Genomic DNA, 24,758 nt, shown 5'->3' on the forward strand with positions numbered 1-24,758 from the left:
AGAGCATGGCCTGCTCTTCCAAAGGTCCTGAGTTCAATTCCCAGCAACCACATGGTGGCTCACAACCATCTGTAATGAGGTCTGGTGCCCTCTCCTGGCCTGCAGGCATACACACAGACAGACTATTGTAAACATAATAAATATTTTTTTTTTAAAGTCTTAGTACAGTACCTGTTAGTGTTGTCAAAGGCAAGACAGATTCAGTATCTATGACGTCAGATGCTTGGATAAAGCCATGTGGTGAAGGAACAATAAGGATTGTTTCATCATCAATTGTTTGATGAACTTGGTGTACTATGGTGGGAGATTCTAAATCCTAAATAATAATTTAAAAAAAAGGAAACAAAAAAGATAGACTTACATTCCCCAAGTACATCCAGGTCTGTTAGCACTTAGCGCTCAAATGTCCTTCATTTAAAAATTATAACATAAACATCAAGACCTTAAGAAGATGAGGGTCTATGAACCTCAATAATCTCATAATGTAATGAATATTGATAAAAAGGATCTTAAACCAATAAATTGTCCAATGTTATTGACATATAGAGAAAATTACGTTGCACTGTGGGATGTATTTAGAATCTATTATTACCCATACCACCCAAAGGTGCTCCAGGAGAGGATGCTAACAAAGGCTGCTCACTCTGTTGCCTGTGGAGAGGGTGCACTTCAGCGAGAAACTATGCTCAGGCACATCCAGCAACAAAAGCTAGTGCACTGATACCTTCTGAGTTTGCACTTTGTGATTTTAAAGAGAAAAGGCTTTGGGAGCAGTGGTTCTCAGACTGGGTGGTTGCGAACCCTGTGGGGTCACGTATCAGATACTACATTTAGATTCATAGCAGTAGCAAAATGACAGTTATGACGTAGCAATGCAAAAATGTTATGGTTGGGGTCGCCACAACAGGAGGAACTGTTATTAAAGGGTTGCAGCATTAGGAAGGCAGAGGCAAAATTCGTATCATAGGCTGCAGTCACCTACACAGCTTACCTCAGAAACGTAAGCACTGGCTAAGTCAGAAGGCGGTTCTTCCTGCTTGAGGTCAGTGTCGGCCATTTCTTCCTCTGTTCTGACCATAACGCTGTTCATCAGTTCTGTGCTATTCTGGTTGCTGAACTTAGACACGTGAGTATTGAATGACGGCTGTATAGTCATCTTGGGCCGAGGAATTTCTTCTGGGAACGTGTCTGCTTCTAGTGCATCTGGAGGCTCAGGAAAATCGGACGCGTGCAGGTCACTATCGGCTGTCAGTTCTGCTTGGGGGATGGAAGAAGTGAAGTCTTCCGCAGCAACAGTCTGAATAATAACCCTGGGAGTGTGACACTGCACGGTGACATTGTCACTGGTGTTCAACACATGTTCTGGCTGTAAGAGAGTAAAGGACACCGCCAGTGACAGGAGCTAGGAACCTCCCTTCCCATACCTTTCACCTCCGCAACTACTTCATCACTTTCTAGTCCCTTCCTCTTGTAAATTCCCTGCTTGGATGGATATGCATCTAATAAGAGACAATAGTGGAGACTCGACATGTACCCAGTGAAGAATTCGGTGCAAAATACTGCATCGCAAATCAAACAAGAAGTACTCTGATACCCAACCCAAATGACTTCAGATTTCTATCAACTAATCCTGACCCACAACAGGCCCCGGAAATCACATGACATACGGATAAAGCATGAACAATGATCTGTTCAGGTGAAGCAGGAGCAGCCGCCGCCAGGGTTACTGTGGGACTTGTGGTCAGAGTTAGGGGAAGGCCTTGGCTTGCGCTTGTCTGAAGAAGGTAGGTGCCCGGAGTACCAGTGGGCTGTAAATGGAAAGACTAAAGAAGAAAAAGAGGTTCAACACAGGTACAAAACCTATGGATTTAGTCTACATCTGCATTTAAAATTATTTTGAATTCAGTAGCTAGCAGCATACTAACCAATCATGAAGGTACACATGACAAAGAGAATGCTCTTCATTATACACACTGTTTGAAATGTCTGAGTAAAACATTTATCATGTCTTTTGTTCCTTGCATTTCTAGCTCTGGTTCAACTAAGCACCAACACAGTAGTTTCTTCCTAGAACCACCATAGGCAATGTAGAATCTCAATTCTCAATCGTCTTTTTAAACTTTCCTCTGTGAATATCTCAGTGGGTCAAGGCACTGGCCACTGAACTCGAGCTGGATCCCCAGGCCCCACAAAGTGGAAGAGAACAAAGCCGCAAGCTATCCTTGGAGCACCAAGGCGTGCACCCCCACCCAACAGTGAGCTGCACTAGCAGACAGACACACGGTTTTCAAAAGGAACACCGTGCTGTTTATTTACTTGAAATGTTTTCATTATGGAATAATTTCAGGAAACACTCATGTATTAAGGAAAATGAAGATGCCATTTGAATAGGTTGTCAACTAGCAATATATTTATCTTTTGAGATTTTATAGTGATAGAATAGGATTTAAACTGTTTAAGTGTCTATATTAGTCCAGGTTATCTTAATAAGCTGCAGATTAAGTATTCTGTACGTTAGGGAGGGCTGGGGAAGTCTGTTTTTCAGTCCAATATAATCTTGGCCAAAATGTCTTTCCTATGTCCTGGATCCCTACAGGATTTCTTACTGCTAACAAGGAAATAACACATATGTTCCATGGGAAGGGTTGGCAGAATTAGAAATGACTATTAAAGTGTCCACCACCACTGGGAACTCAGTTTTTCTCTGCTTTCCCCAGAGTGAAAACCAAGCCTTAGGTTACCAGTGTTTATCACAGATAGCTAGGAATCAGTGCGAATACTGTATATAATCACAGACACTTCAAGTGTTTGAATACACTTAAGTCTATATAGTTCAAAATTACGTGGATTGCCTGCTGTTTGTGCATTCAGTATGTGCCTGGTGCCCACAGAGGGTGCCAAATCCCCTGGAACTTAATTTATAGAAAATTGTGTTGGGAACTGAACTTGGGTCTTTTGGAAGAGCAGCCAGTCCCCGTGCTGAGGAATGTCTCCAGCCCCAGGCTATTTGTTGGGACTTTGTAAGTAAACAACCTTAACAGCCTTTCTCCAAGACAAAATAAACAAGCGTAAAGTTGTCCCAATCAGTATTAACACACTATATATTCCTACTATGAGGACACTAATCTCAAGTCCAAAGAAGTTCTGTCGCTATCAGTGTTTAGTATACTGTACATTCCTACTGTGAGATCACCATGGTCTCAGGTCCAAAGATGGAAATAGAATCTTCAAGGGACTTAGCTAAAGGATGTTGACTAAACTATTGTATTAATACATGATTCGAAATAAATCTTGAAGTAACATGAGTGCTTATATTTTCTTAACAAAATAGGAACAAACTCTGGGCTTGCTTTAGGAAGGAGGACACGAACTGGCACTTTTGCTTCTTGAGTTTTCACTGCCCCTAAAAGAAAGCCTGTACATTTAAGTCATGAGCCATTTCCCCTACCACTTATAAGCAACCAAAATTTACTTGAATCACATCCAGATATCCCTTTATTTAGGGAATTTCAAGTATGTGAGAACCACGAGATTTTCTTTCACGTCTGGAGCTACATAGAGATAAATCCATTGTTCAGCCTTAAAATGTACTGTAATATACCTGACTCACTGAAGAGCAAGTTAGTACACTGTGGATGAATGCTTGTTTATCCTAGCAACTGTATGGCTGACTGAAGCTTCAGCTTCTGCTACCTCCCAGCACAGTAATCACACCGCTAGCTCCAAATCCCAAATTGAGCATTCAGGCTGTGTTATTTCTGTGTTATTTTAGATAAACTTGCAGTTAGAATTTGGTCACTGATAACGAGTACGTAGTGTGTGCACATGTGTGCAAATGCATGTGCAGGCCAGAGGTCGACATAGGTGTCTTCCTCAATCTCTGTCCAGTCTCACTGAAACACAGCTCACTGGTTTGGTGGACTCTTGGTCTACCCACAGTGGGGCAATACAGTTATGCTGCCACGCCCAGATTCTTTACAACGGTGCTGGGAATCCCAGGTCCTTTGTGCTTACAAAACAAACACTTCATCTACAGAGCCGTCTCCCCAGTTCCTGATAACTGGTAACATTTTTACAGCTAACAAAATTTGCAGAACTATAACCATTAAGGACTGGAACTAAACATTTTGTATACAGTGACTAGCATAAGAGCTATTCAACATACTCAAATATTACCAACAGCTCATGAAGTAAGTGCCCACTAATTTTTCGTAATAATCAGTTTGACTGAGCCAGTACAAATCGATACCATTTACCCATTACTGTCATTTTCAGATGACAAAAACTGCCTTATGTATATATAGAGAAAAAGCACGACAATGACACAGAAGTGGAAGTCTGTCCAGTTGACCTCTGAATTCTAACTCCATCTAGATACCTCATCTTTCTTTTGCATAAAAAAGAGCCAATAGCTATTATCTGAAGATTACTCACTGGAAGAATCTCAAATGTCTGTAGTGTTCCACTGTTTAGTGTTATTGTTTCTGAGTCAACAGAAGCAGCAGGGGAGTCTGTGGAAGCTGTAGTAAGAACAAGGACAATAATAAAATGCTGTGTGAAATTTCTCCAATGGAATCAGCTGTCATGAAGGAAATCACATACTGAACAATTTGCCTGCAAACCTGAAGTTACATAATGGGCTCATCTGGGATGGCACAGAGATCAGACATACACAAGAGCTGACGTCAGCCCACCCATAGCTTAATATGGCTGCTTTCACACACCATAGAAAGCAATAATGACATCAGAGGGCTCATAAAGCCAAAGAAAGATATTATCAGAACCTATAACTTTTGGTGTGTATCTGAAACTGTTTCAAGAGTTAGGAAGCAAGAAAAATACACCAAGGCTAATCTGGAAAGAGAAAAAGAAACAGAATAACAAAATTTTCTGGAAATTTTAGTAAGCACTAGATGTGGATTAGAGGTCTAACATTAGGTATTAGTTCTAGTAACACTGCCTCTTCCATGGCCCCTGTAGTGATTTAATTCAAATTAATATTCAAAGATTTTTATCTGTACTTCCTATATAGAGTTGTTATGAGGAGCAAAAGCAATTTTAAAACCAAAAGAATATATTACAGTAATTCTTTTCAGAAGACCATATTTGATGGGGTCCAACGAGCACAATCAAGAGGCTGGGGTCAGAATGCTAACAATAATGAATGGGGTGGAGAACTCTTGCTATACTCACACATCTTGTCGGAAGTAATAAAATACTCTTAAAAAGCTATTAAAAAGAGATGGTATGATTGAGTATTAAGGTTCCATTTATGAAATATTTGCTGTCTTCCTAATGGATAGTGTCATTCTAATGGTAGCTAATCTTTTCCATGTACAATTTATACTCTACTCATTAACAGCTCATCTATTTAGACTAGGAACTTCTGCTATTTTATAATTCTAAAACTATAAAATAAAAAAAAAACATGGAGGGTCAAATAAAGAGTAAGGCATGTCATTAGTTCAAATGTCTCCAAAGCAGCTTTGTTTTGTGGTGCATGTGATCAAACCCAGGGCTTCACCACCCAGGGCAAATGCCACCCCCACAAAGGTACCTTTGATAGTCACTGCATATACAGATATATGGTGCTCATGGTATCAACAGGTGCCCAGTGTTGTGTGTGTGCATGTTTGTTTGTCCTAATGACAGAAAGCACTATCAGCATCTTGTAGATGAGGTCAAAAAACACTAAGCATATTGTAATAGGAGGGTATTCTGCAAAGACTTACTCAGAATGCCCGGATGTGAACAAAAAAGTACATACTGTGGGCAACAATCTTTTACAGGCAAACAGCATCATGTAGGACCACCACCACCACCAAAAAAAGGGGGGAGGGGGCTTATGGTAAATAAAGACAGTTCCAAGAATTGGAACTCATTTCTTTTCTGTCACTAAAAGTAAAGAAATGTCAGAAAGGGGGAGGAAGGTAAACATAGAGCTGAAGTGAGAAACCTTTTCTCTATATATCGCTGGGTTACTGAAATCTTCTAAGCATAAAACTGTGACAAGCAAAGATAACTGGGATTAAAAACATTTCCCTAAAGTAAACTGGCCCTTTACTACCTTAAATTTTTTTTCAATCTTTATAAAGATCCCATTTTTAAAATATACTACCTCAGATCCAAGCCTGTGTTGTCTGGACTTTTTTTTTCAATCTTTTATAAAGATCCCATTTTTAAAATATACTACCTCAGATCCAAGCCCGTGTTGTTTTCATTCTGGATAAATTACAAATGACACGTCACACTGAAAACAATTTCTCTCCTAATCATTGATTTAGATGCCTATTTGATTAATGTCTATAAAAATCCCTATCATTAATTATAAAATCTAGAAAGATGATTTAGAAATACTTGAAACTGTTAGGTGTTTGAAGTTCCTCCTGTTACACATTCATTCTTGTGCAAATGTTAACTGAGTCAAACATAAAATTCCTTAGATCTCACAATTCATCAATTTTCATCAACACTCTAGAAGACTAAGGCACTGGAGCCATTAACTAGATGGTAACGCCCAATGGCAAGGAGTCTTGAGGTGCCAACACTTACAGACGTGGGTGATCTGGACTGGAATCTGCAACGCTGCCATGGGGCTTGGAGAGATGGCTGTATTATCTTCCAAGCGGGCGACTCTGATCTGAACATGCTGTACACTGGAATTGCAATTACTGTTTGGAACTCCAGCTCCTGATTTAGTCTCCAAAAGCACTGGGTTGTTTTTTTGGTTCTCATGTAACTGTTTAAGACCTTTTATTAAGACTGAAGGGAGATGGGTAGACAAAAAGAACATGACTCTCTGACAGACCACCAGCTAAGCATCAAGGGAAGTAGGGTGGGAGGAGGGCAAGGAGGGAAAGTATTTGGAGTAAAGAGTTGTACACTGCACATGAGAACGGTCAAAATCATAAAAAAAGATTCCAACTAAAACCTGTCTAAATCTTTGGAAATATCCGTAAGAGATTAAAAAGGGATTAAATTTTTTTTTTTTTTGGAGATGGGAGTGGTCTTGCTATGTTGCCCAAGTTGGTCTCCAAATTTAGTCCTGTGATCCTATAATTCTGCCCCTCAAGCAGCCTGGACTTAGAGACATGTGCCACCATGCCTGCCCAGACATCACTAAAAGTATACTGTTCTTGTCATCAGAATTAGAACAAAATGGAAGTGGGTAGACATTGTTAGGGGCATGGGAATAAACATCTGTGTTCCGGGGCTTCAGGCAGAACTGTGCAGGAAAACTACTTCCTAGTGACGCTGGCACACGGTTTCTATTTTTACATGAACAATGCAGTCTTCTACCAATCACATGTACTCAAGGTCCTCTCATGGGCTTGCTTACTCTCGAACTTGCTCTTTTTGGCGGGTGTGAGGCGACAGTGTCTCAGTCTGTAGTGATCTGCCTGCCTTTGCTTTCTAAGCGCTGGGATTACAGGTGTGAACCATGATGCCCAGCCTCTGCTCTCACGATAACCAAAACCAACCCTCTGTTACAGGAATTCAAGTCAAGTCCCTCATCACTGGATTCTGCTTTGAAAACTGGAGTTGGAGCGCCGTAAGAGAAATGAGTTTGGTAACCTAAAGGAGACTCTGTAACTCAGGTTAGCACCTAAATGCAAAAAGGCAATGGAATGACAAACCTCTAAGCAAATCCCATTTAAGATCCCTGGAAACCCTGAGAGCCTAGTTTCTTAAAAAAAAGGACAAAGGAAAGAAAAATGTAGGGTGCCAGATTTTTCTCTAAATAATAAATATAGCCAAGGTATTTAAAATTAATCAACTCGTTTTTGAGGACAGTTTCTACTAAAGGAAACCATGTACAGTTTATTTCCTCTTCGTAGTTGATGTGGAAGATGAGTATGTGTAAGTGTGCCCTCCCCTACGGGTTCTGGACTCTCTACAAAAGGAAACAGGGCAGCTTAAATGGAATCTGCCACAAAAGCCTACTAGCCTGGACTTGAGGCAAAGACTCTAACCACTAACTTTCTAGGAGTAATACTATAAACAAGTAGTACATTACCAGGAAATGAAACATCTTTATGGTTTGCAATTTGCCTTTTGATGGTCCACCATTTACTGCGAAGCCACTGCGGTGAGCGGACACTGCTCCATCCCTCAGCTAGCAGATCCCAGTTGATGTCATTTTCATCGGCTACGTCAAGCTCTGCTATCCTACAGATTACAAAATACATCTGTTAGACCTTAAATTTATTTACAAATCCTCCTCTTAGTACAGGTAAAGGGAATGGTAGGGAGTGGCAATGAGGGGCCATGGTAGAAAAAGGACTCAAGCAGTGTAAGTGTGAAGAGCTAGGGAATGAGATGCACAGCCCTGGCCCTGAACTGTAGATGGCGAGAAGCAGAAGCAGCCCTGAGAAGGGAAGTGAGCAGACGAGAAATCACAACTGCATGAAGAACAGGCTGAGTTGTACAGTGCTGCAATGTTGTACAGTTTCAACATCGGGTTTCTCTGGAGCCCTGGCTGTCCTGGAACTCGCTCTATGTATCAAGCTGTCCTGAATTCAGAGATCCAACTCTCAGACTCCCAAGTCCTGGCTATCGTTTGTTTTTAGAGTAAGTTATTTCTTGGCTGGGCTTTCCATTTATAAAGAAACCAAACTTGTTTAGAAATTCACCATATATAAAAATAACTTAGTTGAGAAAAACTTATAGCTGGGCGGTGGTGGCGCACACCTTTAATCCCAGCACTCGGGAGGCAGAGGCAGGCGGATCTCTGTGAGTTCGAGGCCAGTCTGAACTACAAGAGCTAGTTCCATGACAGGATCCAAAAGCTACAGAGAAACCCTGTCTCGAAAACCAAAAACAACAACAAACAACAACAACAACAACAACAACAAAAAACTTATAGAACAAAAGAAAAACAATAAACTAAACAAACAGTACAATAAATGTGAGGTTTTAATAGTCTGTATTTCCTTCCCTTGACTGATGATTTTGGTGTTTAGCATGGACTAGTGTAACTCCTAACTTTAACGTTCTGTTTGTTCATTAGTTTCCATGGCTGAAACAAAGTGAAAACCAACTTGCCCCGCCCTCTCCCCAGTGTCTTAAAGCTGCAGAAGTGTTTCCTTTGATGGAAGCCGATGGTGTGTGACTGTTAGACTAAGTCTCCATGGCCACCTCTCGCACAGTACCCAGGGACTGAAGAGACCCTTACTCTTAGCGTTCCCACAGGCCGCTGCTGAGGCACACTGGTGGGACAATGAGAACCTCACTGCCCCTGCCTTTGTCTCTGCACCTTCAGTCTGGCACTTTGCCTGGGCACTAAATCAACCAGACAGGAACAAAAAAGCTCAATAAGGTACTCAGGGTCTTGCACGTGGCTTTCCATGGCAAGGCTGCTTTTCACTAGGCATTCAAGGAAATCAAGAGCAAAGTCCATCAAGACATCTACAGAAATGAAGCAGGCTTTTGTTGTTAAAAGATTTGGAACCCAAACCTTAGGATGAGATTTATTTCATCTTCCTTGGTCCATTCAGTACCCCCACTCTGCTTCCAGTTCAGGTAGTTGAGCCACTTAGAACGGCACTGCTTTTCTGAGCGGGTGCCCACTCTTTCAGCTACAGCTGCCCAAGACACGCCCTGGGTGACGATGTCACCCGGCTCCGTGCTCGTTAACTCATGAACCACTTCCGCAAGTCTCTTTTCTTCTTCTTCTGTCCATTTCCCTGAAAAGGAAATCACCCAGATTACACAGTGTTATCTTCTCAACCATTACTGAATCTAGCCCTCTATGTCCAAGTTCAAATTCAAAGGATGAAGAAGGAGCTCAGCTGATGTAACAGAACTCAGTTGGAAACTACATATACTCACTAGAATTATATTCTACTGGCTTTTATTACCTAAAACAACAACAAAGAATTATATATCCTCAAGTTACATCAAGTCCTTTATATCGAAATAATAAAGTGGGAAGAACTTCACCGATGGCCCCACTAACTTCATATGCATTTTCATTCCATCTTTTCCAAATCTCTGAGCTTATTAACAACTAATGTTTCTCTTGCCTTTTTATGTAATGAAGCTTGAGCAGAAAAACAGAAAGGAACTTTAAAAAGAAGCCATGTTGTAAGGCCAGAGGGAAGCTGGCAGGCCCACCTCTCACGCTGCTCTCAGGGAATGGTACTGTTCCCCCAAACTGTGCTAACAAGTGAGTTCTGTACCCACAGAAGCAAACAGAACCTCTGGAGCTTCAAATAAAGCTTCTGCTTCATTCTGTACGCTAGCCACACCCAAGAATGAATGCCAGTTGGTGAAATTCACGGTCTTGCTGTCTTACTGGTAGGAATGACATATTCCTGATTTCACTTTAATTTTAAAGTAAGCGGTAAAGAAAAAGATGCTTTAGAATCTTAAGTTAAACTTACGAACTTTTTTTTTAAATAAAGATCTGAACATGTATTATTGATTGTTTAGGAACATTAAGACCGAAGGAGATTTAGAGTGTCTGCTCTACCCTGTTTTACAGAAACATTAAGCCTCGTGGAAAAAATGGCAGAGTTTCTACAAACCATTGTTTATCACAAACTAGCTTGATACTTATCATCAGTACATTTGTATATATTAAGAACTATATGTAGCCTGGCCAAGACACCAAAATACTAATAATCATAAATTTATGAAAAATAAAATTCAAGTTGGAGATCCACAGAAATATTCTTAACCTCTGAAACACACGCAGGTTCTTTCTGAGCTGCCACAAACATAGGCTGATGTTTTAATTTCAGTTAGATGGGCTTACATCAAAATGACTTCTGTATGTCTTAAACTACAAAGCTTTCCCCAGTGGAGCAGTTCTGAACTGATACAAAACTGCAGCATACTAAACTGGTCTGAAAACCAAGTGTCGCTATGTCCTTGTTAACAATGTTCAGTGACACTGGATTTAAAAGCACAAAACGCAGTTGGCTTCATCTATCTAACTAGATAGATAGATCAGGAAATGACTGTTCAAATAAAGGTGACTGGCACACAGCCCCTGCAGGGGCAGACGGTCTGCGCAGCGCAGCCCAGCCCAGCCCAGCACAGCGCAGCGCAGCGCAGCGCAGCGCAGCGCAGCCCAGCCCAGCCTAGCCCAGCCCAGCGCAGCCCAGCACGCAGTACCTGTGTTGCAGGTGTCCTTCATCAGCCGGCAGCGGTCTTTGACAGAAGAGGCACTTCTTCCTAGGGCCGCCCCTATGGTTGCCCAGTCATTGCCGTGCTTTATCCGGAGCCTAGAACAAGAGTCTGCCAATCAGCAATTGGTTCAACTGTTTCCTCCCTTTTAATCTCATCATTAATTCTTCATTCTTCTTCTTCCCTTTTGGAAGTTTGGTGGTTTGGAAGTTGTGGGCAGCAATACTTTTGAGAGCCAAAGTTTGAAAGAATGGCCTTTTTTTGGGGTCCACAGTTGTCTGTGGGTGAAAAAAAACACAGGCAGCAATTGCCCTTTTCCTGGGTCAGAGAAGAAATAGATAACCTGGATATGGGTTTTAAAAAAGACCAAATTTCCCTCCGATTATTGACACTTCCCAGGCAAGTCCCAGAGTTTTTCCTTTGGAGCACATTCCTAACAAGCTCTTCTTAAAATCCCAACACAACTTTATAACAAGGATCTACTTCCAGTCTTCAGACACACGGTCCACCACACTGTACTAACAGCCTTCAGTCAATGGAGCAACATTCATTCATCTGGAGAGTCACAGCCCGTACCAGACGGAGTCAACACTCACCAGGTCAGTTTTATATCAAGCCCTAGATCCTGGTAATAAATTCCCTAAATTAAGTGTCCAGGCCACCGAAAACATTCATTTAATTCCTTTTGGAATCCCTATTAGTGATCTCAGCAAGCACCTAGTGACTGACAACAGGAGACTAATCTGTCTATTATGGGAATAGCTAATATATAACGTCTAACAGAAATTCATGCTTTTAACTGCCAAATAAAATTATTTTATTTCAAAATTTCAGATTTAAAAGTTAAAAATAAGACAAAAAGCCAAATAATTATAATCATTAAAAACTTACTCCTTGAGCTTCTCAATTTCTTCAGGAGTGTATCTAGAAATTCAGAACAGTGGAAAAGAAATCAATTAAACATACACTGCTAAAAACATTACCAAAAACCAGTTTTATTTAGTGATCTGAACATGAAACAAAACAGTATATGGGTAATATTTGTCAAGTGTTTTAAAGTGAGTTAAAAGTTAAAATAAATGCTTCTAAATTCTTAGAAGAAAAAAATAGTAATTACTTTTAGCTATAGTACACATATATACTGTATCATTTTCTCATGGAAATCCAGCATTTAAAGTATCTACCTGCCTCATGTTACTTAGATATTCCTTTATTTCAGTTAGGTCTAGGAATTCTGAAATTACAACTGTTCCTATAAATAGACTTATGGCTAACACAGTGCATAGTAAAGAGAAAAAAAATCTTATTTTTTCTCTAGCCAGGCATAGATACTCTAACAATCTTTTTCTTTATTTCCACAGCCAATGCAATGTTCTGTTTTATGTTTAAAAAATTCATTTGTCTGAAAATTCTATAAGGCTGTTTACTTTTTAACCAGTTGTACTGCATGGAAAGTTTCTGAAAGTTTGCCAAGCCATTCATTCTTGAGCCAAAAAATTCTTTCTGTCCAACTTCCTAACACCTTCAGTTGATTCCCTTTAGGTTTCAAGTGTATTTTCACGGGTAGCTTGCTAACAGGCTAGAGGAAACTAACATTGGGAGCTCACCAGTGTCTTTCAGGTCACACTGATGCCACCTAAAATCCCAGCGACAAAGCATCAGCAATATCACAAAATCACTCAACTATTTTGATACCTTTCCATAAATGCTACTGTTAGCAGAAATCTATTCATCACTGCTAAGCTATTTTCTACTCTGGTTTTATTTAAAAATAAATAAAGTCATTAACCTGGCATACTATATTCCTAAATCAAATAGGAAACAAATACTATCCACGAATCTAGTTTTTTTTTAACACTCCCTACATTTTTAACCACCCCAATTTTTAATTTCTACAAAGTAAACTCTGACAGAGTAAATTCAATCAAGTTAATCTACGTAAAGTAGTTCAGCTTTCTAATTTCTAAGGAAGTCCTATTCAGAGGTTTCTCCACATACTAACACTTGTAGGATAAAATTATAAGGATTCACGGCTGCCTCCACTTCAAGAATTAACTCAAAAAATGGCGGCTCCCTGTCTCTTTCCCCAGTTACGTGAACACGCGGCCCGCCTGCGTTCATACTTTCCCACGTGGTTCCCCATCTCTTTCCCAGTTACGTGAACACACGCGGTTCCCCATCTCTTTCCCCAGTTACGTGAACACGCAGCCCTGCAAGCGTTCGTACTTCCCCACGTGGTTCCCCATCTCTTTCCCCAGTTACGTGAACACACGCGGTTCCCCATCTCTTTCCCCAGTTACGTAAAAGCACGCAGCCCAGCCAGCGTTCGTACTTCCCCACGTGGTTCCGGTCGTCATACATGCGCAGTACTCTTCTGTAAACCGCAAACAAAGGCCGGTTCAGCCCCCACGCTATCGTCCTGTAGAAATCTTTCCTTTCGTCTTTTGACATCTCAAAGATGATTTCTGTAGCATCTTTTATTCCGCGTGCCTAAATGGGTTACAGTTCTTTGATTTAGGGATTGCTGATACAATACATGTGGATATACTCTGCTTTTAGCAGTTTTAACGCTACCGGTCCACAGTGACCCTGAGAGAAAGACCATTGCTCGTCAGTCTACACTCTAAATAAACCTTCAAGTGCTGCAGTAGTTATTCAAGTATTACTGAAGGGCACCAAAAATAAACTAGCCAATTCAAACAACTCAATTTTTGTTTAAATTTCTGTTTAAATTTCATTTATAAAAAAATTAAAAATAAACTCGAAACAAGTACAAGGAAATCAAAACAAAATGAAAGGTACGTTTCAAATGGTTCTTTGAAAGGATGAATTAAAAATAAATTTTGAAATGATACATTTTTGGCAAAAATAAAAGGCACACATACTAGAGATGAAAGAAATGGCCTAAGAGACACTAGAGACACTGACAACAAATGATCGCTAGGAACAATTTTACAAGTCTGAATTCACATAAAGTGACCACACTCCTAAAAACAGTCAACTTACCAAAACGGATTCTGGAAAAGATAGAAAATCAAAGACACATAAACAGAAAATTTAAAAAAACAAAAAACTGGTACTATTAATCTCACCATAATGAAAGTTCCAGATCTAGGTTGTATTATGAATAAACACTACCAAACATTTAAGAGAAAGTAACTGGAGATAATTTCTGATTTTATTAGGCTAACATACCCTCAGTAACAAAACCCAATGAGGAACGTTTCAGAAAATCATCTGGGGCAAGGCTTAGAGCTTCCTCATCGTGACAGCCCTGGGGTCCCACTAGTTTAGGGCGGAACCGAGAGCTGATGAGCAGAGGCTGGTGTACATTTTCAGAACAATCATCACTGATGACTGCTATCAGCACACTTACAGAGAACATGTCAAATTTCAAAAGAGGTAGAAAATACTCTAAATGATAAAACTCATACTGAATCAAGGTAAGCTGCAGATCTGATAAAAGAACATTTCGGAAATATATACTCAAGAGCATTATTTATAGGGAATATCATATATATAGGTAGCCATAAAGGTTTTGAGAAAAACAAACGAACAAGCACTGTATCAAGTTGCTGAATACCAAATCAATAAATAGACATTTGCATTTCTATACAAAGCTTACGTCTTCTATGGACAATATAGAATTTTAAAAAATATAATTCTTTTACAAAGAGAGTCAGTATAATTCCAATAAAAATTCTCTCAGGATTTCATTCTCTAAAAACTAACTTTTTAAGAAAAGAGGGCTAAAAATAGCCAAGAAATTCACAAAGGGGCTTGCCCTGTCAGGTATTAGACTGTTCAAGCTTGTGTTAACCTGGTACTGGTTAAGGTAATAACAAGAAGATAAAACTAGAAAGAACTTGGGAGAAGTACTTTCACCCTATACAAAATGCTGGGGAAACTGCCATCCATATATAAAAAGAACTGAAGACCTATTTCATATTCGTTGGGGAGGGAGATATTAAGTACAAAATTATAAAGTATTATCAGGACAATAAATAAGAATAGATTCATACCTATGAGATGCTATCCTACACAAGCATGCAAAATCAAGTTTAAAATACTGAAATGAAGAATGTTTGTCCATTATATGTTATTCAAAAGGAAAGAAAAGGAAAGGCCCTAAATTATGAAAAGGTTTCTGTAATGAATTACCTATAAACCCTTGGGATACACCAAATATTATGAACATCTAGCAGGAAACAAGAAAACCCATAGCAAAATGGGTAGAAAATACAAACAGGAATTTAAAAAGAAATACAATGGTCAATAACCATCTAAAATTGTTTTACTTCAAAAATCAACCTAAAAAGAATGAAAATAAGTAATTCCTGTGTAATGAGCAACCTGAAATATATTTGTATAGTAAAATACATTGAAACAAGTCAATAGCAAAAAAAAAATCACAATACTGAGCAAGAGAAACAATTTATGAAATAGCTTCTTCTTATAGAAGTGTCAAAATCAAGTAAAACTGCAGCGGTACATCGTCTCCGTAAGTTTAGACTCTTCATTCACAGTTTCAGAGTCGCAGTTAAACCCAGGTAAACGCAAGCACTGTGTGCTTGGCACTGCGGGACAACACGGATCAGGCACGCTGTCCTCGTTTCTGTTGCAGCAGTTTCATTACCATTTTGCCCAGCATCTGGGCTAGCTGACACTTAACCAATGAGAATGCCCTGTTAAAACGTGGCTCCTAAGCATTTGATAAGATGAAGAATTAAAAACAATGTTATCTTTCCTCCTTCCCAAGACTCCGGACCCTCCACACTGCCCACTCGTGTCAATTCCACCATTGGTCTCCACTTGAGCTAACAGCAAACGGCGCCAGTAATCCCATCTCCTTTCGCCAAGACTCAGCACTTGTCTATCTGCTTCCCCCTAGTCTGCTGTGCCTTGGAGACCATCTACTCAGAGCTGCTAGGTCAGACACCATTTTTCTAATTCTCCAAATCTGGCCATCCATGCCGTCTCCACCAGGTAAGCATTTAGTCACTGTCTACAGCATCCTCAGTTCCTCAGTGTATGGGGCCAGTGGACAACTGCACTTTTCAACATTTATTGACTTGTTTCTTCAAAACAGCCTTGGTAAAAGAACTTTCGTCCATCATTTGTAGAGAATTTATAATAAAGAATGGAAGGTTTTTTTTTTTTTTTTTTTTTGATTTTTCGAGACAGGGTTTCTCCGTAGCTTTTTGGTTCCTGTCCTGGAACTAACTCTTGTAGTCCAGGCTGGCCTCGAATTTACCAAGATCCGCCTGCCTCTGCCTCCAAAGTGCTGGGATTAAAGGCGTGCGCCACCACTGCCCGGCTCTTGTTTTGGTTTTTGAGACAGGGTTTTGCTGTAGCTTTGGAGTCTGTCCCGAACTAGCTCTTGTAGACCAAGCTGGACTTGAACACACAGAGATCTGCCTGCATCTGCCTCCCGAGTGCTGCGATTAAGGGAGTGTGCCACCACCACCCTGTGGAAGTTTTTTTTAAGCTTACAGTTTACAAAGCTTACCTTAGCAGTAAAATTCAGCTTACGAATACAAATGTGGTAGGCGACAATGTTTTTATTATATATGTCAAACAATGCTAATAGCTAAATAAAGAATGCATACTCCTCTATCCCAAGCCATGCTAACAATCTACACTTAAAATATCTGAATTATACCACCTCAAAGGTATGCAGCAAGGCTCTGGGGAGGATTCTGTAAGAAGTGTATAGGTCTCCACTACCAATCTACCATCTAACTAAGCTATCAGATTTTCTTTAAGGTTTTATTACTTCCCACTTCCTGTACAATATAGTTGTACTTATTTGACCTGTACTTTATGCCAGCTGTGGCAAGGCTACTTTTCTTGTTTCCAGCTATAGGGTGACAGTAACGTCCTGGGCTTGCCACTCAGCATTCATGCACAATGTAAGCTACACTTGGCCACTCTTAGCTCACAGCCTTTCAGGACTCAGCAACTGTCTGTAATAGCACCACAAGACTGACGAGGACTGCCACAAGCCCAAAGCTAGCCAGGATTGCAAGTCAACCCAGGCAACAGAGTAAGACCCTGCCTCAAAAACAAAGCAAATTCTTATTCTTGCTTAATTGTTCCAATCCTGGGAAACAACTCTTCCCTGAACTCTTAAGGTCCACCTCATGCACATCATTTGCATGGTGGAAGCCTTGCATATCATTTCTTGTTTCCTTTTTTGCTCAGATAGATAGTACGATAGTACGTACTGAGAGGATTCCTGTTTCCATTAGCTCCTCAAAAACTCTACATTCAATGACATTTAGTGAAGATGACAAGGATTACAAGCCTATGCCAATGAACTTAGAGTTGTGTTTGTTTGTTTAAAAAGCACTAGCATAAGTTAAGCTGAACAAAGAAGCAAACCCCCAGGCACGGACAAGCTAAACTCACAGCCTGCCTGAAAGACAAGGGAGGGCTTACAAGTCGAGTAGCAATGAACATTTTTGTCCTAACTTCAGCCAGCAACTAAGGCTACTTTGTGATGAAAATTCAAAATCTGCTTTAAAAATAGAAAAATATGGTCACGGATCTTGAAATTATTAAGACATCAATTTTCTGTTATAAAAATTAGTGAGACATTCATAGCAATTACACAAACTACCACCTGAAATCACCCGTGAACCAATTACTGAACTGTGAAAACCGTATCATGGGGTACCTTCAGATAGCGCTCGATGTTGTTCATCAAAATATCGATTTCTTCCTTGGACCACATTCCCTGCTTCCATTTATGTCCTTTAAAAGAAATTAGTGTAATACAAATAAAAGAACTATTACACAACATATTACCCTTTGAGAGGAATAAAACACAACATATTTCTCTTGTGATAAAATTGCCACTGAGAACAGAACTGGGTTAGCCAAGTACTCTATTCAACTGAAATGTCCTCGAGTGCAGTAACTACCGTAACCTTACTGAATAAACCGATTTTTAAAGTACTACTTCTCTTGTGGAAGTGTAACATTGCTGAGATAAGAGGAGAGTCAAATCGTACTCAAAAGATTTTGGACAAGTTTCTTTCATAAAAAATTAATTTTATAGGCAAAAAAAAAAAAAAAGACTAAAGATTCTAGAGCTAAACATAAAAAGCCAGCTCCCAGGCAAATTGTTAGGAGTGTTTACTGCACTGTGGCTGAGGCTATTCACTCATCTGTGTCTTTCCACTAGAGTAGCAGTGAACCCCACAGTCCTTTGTTTTTTGATAACAGCTTCCCCAGATGCGCTGGTGAGCAGCATAGCAATGTAAACGTTCTCATGTTTAAGCTTCTAAGAGACTCTCAAATACACAAGAAAAGTTCACTTTCTCCTCTTACACAATAACTGAATTGCCTCTTAAATGCCACCACAGCATATCTATCTAAAAATAACATGTAAAACTGAATCTGTATCAGAAATACAAAGATACCAGTTATTGTAAAATAAGTGGCATTATGGTATCATTCATGGTGAAATTTAAATCCAATAGAAAGTTCAATTACATTACTTGGTTCCACCAAGGACGTCTCAATCCAGAATCTTAATGACAACAAGCCTTTCTAGTCCCAAGGATTCTGCTATTAGGATCCAATATTCAGCTTATCTTACCTTTGTTGGTGAGAGAATCCTTATCTTCTTTAGTTGTAAACCATGCTTGGCTAACTGCTGAAACTTCCTCAGTGCCCAATGGAGATATTTCATCTAGTTGATCATTCTGTAAAATCTTTAAAAAGAAAAAAAGGGGGGGGGGTTTAGAAGCTTGATTAATGCCCAAGTGGATTTACATTTGCTGAGGCTAGGAATTATAAAATTCTAACATAATAATTCAATTTCATGTGTACACTGGCTGCAGCTTTTTATACATTAGGTGAATACAATCATTTGGGGAAGCTGTGTGTTGAGGCATATATCTAGAATCCTGGCATCGGGAGGCTGAGCAGGATGTTGGCTTCCCAGCCTGGGTTATATACCTTCTGTTTCAGAAAATAATAAAAGGATATTCCAAGCTGGGTGCAGTTGCACATGCCTTTAATCCCAGCACTTGGGAGGCAAAGGCAGAGTCAGGCAGATCTCTGTGAGTTCAAAGCCAGTTTGGTCTAAAAGTGAGTTCCAGGACAGCTGGAGTTACATAATAAGATCCTATCTCAAAAGAAAAAGAAAAACAATCAACCTAACAAAAAAAAGATACTCCAAAATCATTTGGGCATTTTGTATACAAAATGAACTTTTCTATCCAGTTGCTGTGAGCTTCACATAGGAGAGAGCAGTCCCCCTTCCTTGGTTGTTAAGGCTGGCTAATGTCCTCAGGGGTGATTTCCTCTCACTTAACATAGTTTCTTCATAAAAGATTATCAGAGAAAATTATATCACCGCAAAATCACTGCTTCACTTAACAGGCAATGTTGTGTCTGCCCTGTGAAGACGATTCGCAGCCTTGAATGGTGCATGCTCCTCTCAAAGAACTAAGATAGCATTAGAGGTCACTGCACCTACTGAGATCCTCTGCACTCACACTACATAGGGAGGAACAAAGCTACACAGAACAGTCTTGACCCTGGGCATGCTTTAAAAGATTCACTACCTGTTGTTAAAAACCACACTGCTCTGGATGTGACCAAAGACAGAATAACTTCTATAGATACAACAAGAAGTTCAGGAGAGATCACAAAACAAGTATTTAGATAAACTGCTATAAATAACCAGAGACCAAAACAAAAAGCATACATAAAAATGGCATTGAAATTGAGGGTTTGGTAGATACAGGTGCAGACATAATAATTTCACCAAAATCTTGGCATCCACACTAGCCTTTTAGGATGTAAATGTTCAGCTTCTTGGGATTGGAACTTTATCTCAGATAAAACATGTGCAACATGGGTCAAGTATATACAGTCAGAAGGACAGATGGGAACATTAAAATTAAAACTACATATGGCTAACACAGCAATAAATTTATGGGGATGCATGTTGCAGCAATGTTCCTCCAATCTCAAAAACAAACCACAAAATAATGCTTCTGAGAGAAATATTAGAAGATATTGTTGTGCTGGAGAGATGGCTCAGAGGTTAAGAACACGGGTTGCTCTTCCAGAGGTCCTGAGTTCAAGTTCCAGCACCAGCATGGTGGCTCACAACCATTCCTACTGAGATCTGGTGCCCTCTGCTGGCCTCCAGGCAGACATACAGGGAGAACACTATATACATAATAAAAGAAATTCTGTCAAGAAAAACCAAAATGGAAAAAGATACTTTAAAGAACAGTCATAAATTCCTGAAAAAAATAGGAAGACCCTATTAGTCATTTTGGATAAAAGATAGGCTTTAAAAAAATTCAACCAGAGAAAGTATAAATCAGGAGAGATTGATGACAATCTCTTAATGATTTTCAAAAATTGTTAGGAGATATTAACTGGCTACAGTCCCCAAATGGATTGACAACTCAAGAACTAAGTAACTTTTTAAAACCTGACAAGGTGAAAACAACTTAAATAGTCCAAGAAAATTATCAGCTGAGGCCGAGAGAGAACTGGGTTTGTTAGAAATGAAATTACAGGATGTGCATGTGGATCGTTGGATCCTGAGCTGTACTGTATTCTGGTTCTTTTTACCATTACACAGTCTGCCACAGGAATTCTTATGCAGAAAGAAGAAAATAGTTTAGAATGGACAGTTTTACCACACAGAGCAAAAAATTAAAGAGCTATGTAGAAAAGGTTTCTGAATTGATTCTAAAAGGAAAATTGAGATTTTATAAACTGTGGTGCCTTTTATTAATGTTGAAATTGCCTGATTATGGGCAGAAAATGAACATTTTCTTGCAGTATTTTTTTCAGGGAGAGATTAGCAACAAATATCACAAAAGCAAGAGATTTCATTTTATAGAAAGAACTAATTAGGATTCTCCCTGATATAATAAAAGAAATACCAACTTCTGGAGCCCCTACATTCTATACTGATGCAAATAAATCAGGAAAAACAGGCTCTAAGTAAGAAAAGTTAAGTAAAAAGGCTCAAAGCCCTTATGATTCAGGTTAAAAGTCAGAATTATACGGGACTCTGATGGTATCATTAGATTTTTCCAGAACCTCTTAAAATAGTTACTGACTCTCAATATGCTCAAGTTTTACATATTAAAACTGCTGAACTTATTCCAGATGCTTCAGAATTAACTATAACAAAGTAATCAGAAACAGAAATCTTTCCTTGTACACAACACATATCAGACCCCGTAGGGGTCTACCAGGCTCTCGAGCACAGGTAGTGATGGAATGGACCAGCTATTGGTAGGAAATGTACCAGACGGCTCAGAATTTCTTAAGAAACACCATGTTAACAGCAAAGGTTTGAAGGAAGACTTTTCTATCACTTGGCAACAAGCCAAGGAAATTATAATGAAGTGCCCTACTTGCTCTGTGTATAATGAAACTCCATTACCTATAGGAAGTAACTAAAAAAATACTTCAAGAATTTATATTTCAGGCTGGAGAGATGGCTCTGTGGTTAAGAGCACTGACTGCTCTTCCAGAGGTCCTGAGTTCAATTCCCAGCAACCACATGGTGGCTCACAACAGCCTATAATGAGATCTGGTGCCCTCTTCTGGCCTACAGGCAGGATACTGCATAAATAAATAAATAAATAAATAAATAAAAATCTTTTGAAAAATTGATATTTGGCAAATGGATATGCATTTACAGTTTTGAAAACTAAAATATGTGCACTGTACCATAGCTACATTTAGGATTTCAATGAGCAACCATTGATTCCATAATTACACATTTATTAGAAGTCATGGCCATTATGGGTACATCTGTACAAATTAAGACTGGCGATGCTGTAGCACATGTCTCTAGTAAAATGAAAGTTTTCGCATATTGTAATGTAACGCATATTACAAGTCTACCACACACTCCTATGGGATAAGCAGTTGTAGAAAGATCAAATTGTACTTTAAAAGATATGCTTAATAAACAGAAAGCAGTAATAAAGACTCCCAGAGATAGATTACATGGTACTTGTTGGGGAAAGATTTTGCTTTTGTTTCCACAGAATCAGAAATGCTATGGATACTATCAAGATTGATAGAGATTAGATTCATACAGGAGAGACCTCATGATGAGGAGAGGTGACAGTTCATCAAAAGACTTGGTCATCCAATCAAAAAACTGTCTTATAAGACTAACAAATGCCTTTCATCTGATCAGATTGGGAAAAAAAAACAATTCCAACAGGCTAAAATTTCAGACATCTTCCCAAATACTTGTTTCTGCTGTAACCTATAGATATGTAAACCAAATGATCTATTTGTAGTCCCAACTCAATCAAAAACTAAAGCTGGCTTTGGAGTTGGAGTATTGCTCTCTTTCTATAAACGCAAGCATGGTTGTTAAAGAAAAATCTAAAGTCTCTGTCTCATGTCAGAAGAGCTACCTGGTATGGAACAGAAGAAAAAAAAATTAAGTAACTATTCTATTGTCACTAATCTCATAATCTCTTGGGTGTATTTTGATTCTTCAAAACTTTTCTTAAGGTATAAACATCTCAAACTTTTTGTTGCCATAGTAATGGTCATATAGCATAACTAATTTTAGATCTAGGCTTCTAGCTTCCTGAAAATGATTTTAGACTTGAGTCTAAAGCAAGTAATTAGGAACTAAGCTTGTGTATCCCAGACATATTTAATAAACTGGGGTCCTTTAACCTCTCCAAGATCTGCTGCAGCATATGACATTTAAAATGTTAAGTTTCCCGCAGTGAACTGTGACCATTTCTAACAGCGACTATTGAATCCAAAAGAATGATGGGGTTCCACAAATGATGATTATACCTGAATTGTGATAAAGCCACTAAGCTGACAAACAACATTCAAAGATCAGCTTTGGACTGCAAACTACTCAGGAAATTTCAAGGCGACTGCCAGTCCAGCCTAATAGACTACTCAGTCAGGTTTTCAGATGGGCCCTGCATTATCAATAACAGCAAGACGAACAGATAGTTCTCTCAGGACTTGACCATTATCTTAGTTTCCCCAGACATCAGGAAGTAATTTTAGGAACACAATACCCACATTTCCAATAGATAGGGTAGGTTGCTTTTGGTCAGTTGATGAGTTAGGGATGTTTGTCATTACAGGGGAATTGATTATAAGTTGCCATTGGTCAAAAACAAGGAAAAACTAAACAAAGGAGATCAGATTTAAGGATCTCGTTCTGAAAAGAAAAAAGGGAACATAGATTTGATAGAATAAAAGGGTAATTATTGAATTTTCTTTTAAATTAAAAAAGCAAATATTAGTCTCAAACATTTATATTGGTATATTTTTGTATGTTGATACAAATTTAAGGTGCTGATCTTATACTGTATATGTGTTTCTACTCTTGTTTAAGTTATTGTACCTATCCAGCTCACTTAGCAATCTAATATAAATTTCTAGTCCTTGAAAGTTATTATTAAAAACTATACAGGATAATTAAGAAATATAGATTAGTAGTCATCAAGCAATCAAATTTGTAACCATGCTAGAAATGTTTTCAAGAGCAAATATATATTCTAGATAGATAGATGGTCTTCAACTACTTCAGAGACCTATAGAATATCCATTTAAGATATTTTCATAACATAAGGCCTATTCTTGATAGTGAGACACATCTGCTCCTGGCAGCACCAATCTACTTCAAAAAAGGACTGGGCATCAAAGAACTTCCAGTGGAGTTTGTTTTCATTGCGGGCAAAGTAAGTCACTTTTGAAAGAAACCGCCCTTGCCAAGCATGCTATCCATACTGGACAAGTAGAACACAGGTGACTGCTGAGCTTTGCCAGGACAAGATAAGACAGCCCTTCAAAATTTCCGGCTTCACAAAAGTCTGTCAGATATTCTTGGCTGAAGACTGGTGCCCCAATGATGCAGAGGAATCTTGGGGTGATTGTCCAGGCAACCAGTTATCTCTATTATTGCTACAGTTTTGGAAGCTGTTTGCTCTGCAGTTCCTGTTTACTCAGGTAATATTGTATATATTTCGGGTTTCTGATGAGGTGGAAGACTAGATGATTACAGTAAGTTTTCCTTATCATGCTCAGGTGACCAGAATAAGCCAGTTTTTTTTTTTTTTTGGCTGACTCAGGGAGGAAGGAGGAGGGGCTTAGGAGTTTCGCAGCCCTTTCTGGATCTTGGAAAAGCAGAGAGGAAGGTGAACTGGGCTTTTCTCTGTTGCTTTTGGGTTTAACAGATTCATACTCTACTATCTGACTCCTGGATTTTTATTAATAATAGAATAACTTAGATAACTGTCACACTGAATCCCATTTTTCTTTGAAATAGATAAGCTGTCAAGTGAAAGAACAGAACACAATGAGAACAGCCATGTCTCCATGGCTATCGCTTTTTAAGGGCCTATTTGTGGACAATATTTAAATCTAGCTAGAAATCATCGGACAGCTAGTGAGAAGGCTCCGAAGGTAAAGACTGACTGCCATCAATCTTGGTGACCTGAATTCAATGCCCAGAATGCATACTGTGGAAGGAGAGAATCCACTTCTTCTGACTTTCACACGTATGTTGAAGCATGTACATGTGCACACACGCATACACATACAAATACGCACACACACACGCATGTGAGAAATCACTG

The 24,758-nt window shown here is 39.2% G+C and overlaps 1 protein-coding gene across 9 annotated transcripts in view; it reads right to left on the minus strand.

Moving 5' to 3' along the window:
• Positions 1-24,758, minus strand: part of Dmtf1 (cyclin D binding myb like transcription factor 1) — a 50,727-nt gene that overhangs the window by 1,479 nt on the left and 24,490 nt on the right. For 5 of the 9 annotated variants that reach the window (XM_075955950.1, XM_075955954.1, XM_075955953.1 and 2 more), the window contains exons 6-17: positions 18,740-18,854; positions 17,813-17,889; positions 13,466-13,623; positions 12,025-12,057; positions 11,122-11,231; positions 9,458-9,686; positions 8,018-8,169; positions 6,553-6,762; positions 4,435-4,520; positions 1,668-1,823; positions 992-1,366; positions 172-316 (exon numbers count right to left, since the gene is read on the minus strand). In XM_075955950.1, the coding sequence (XP_075812065.1) occupies positions 172-316; positions 992-1,366; positions 1,668-1,823; positions 4,435-4,520; positions 6,553-6,762; positions 8,018-8,169; positions 9,458-9,686; positions 11,122-11,231; positions 12,025-12,057; positions 13,466-13,623; positions 17,813-17,889; positions 18,740-18,854 (1,846 nt within the window). The remainder of the gene's footprint in view (positions 1-171; positions 317-991; positions 1,367-1,667; positions 1,824-4,434; positions 4,521-6,552; positions 6,763-8,017; positions 8,170-9,457; positions 9,687-11,121; positions 11,232-12,024; positions 12,058-13,465; positions 13,624-17,812; positions 17,890-18,739; positions 18,855-24,758) is intronic. The other 4 variants (XM_075955955.1, XM_075955958.1, XM_075955957.1 and 1 more) reach the window with 1 other exon arrangement.

The sequence above is a fragment of the Microtus pennsylvanicus genome, chromosome 22 (genome assembly GCF_037038515.1).
Source record: "Microtus pennsylvanicus isolate mMicPen1 chromosome 22, mMicPen1.hap1, whole genome shotgun sequence".
NCBI lineage: Eukaryota > Metazoa > Chordata > Mammalia > Rodentia > Cricetidae > Microtus > Microtus pennsylvanicus.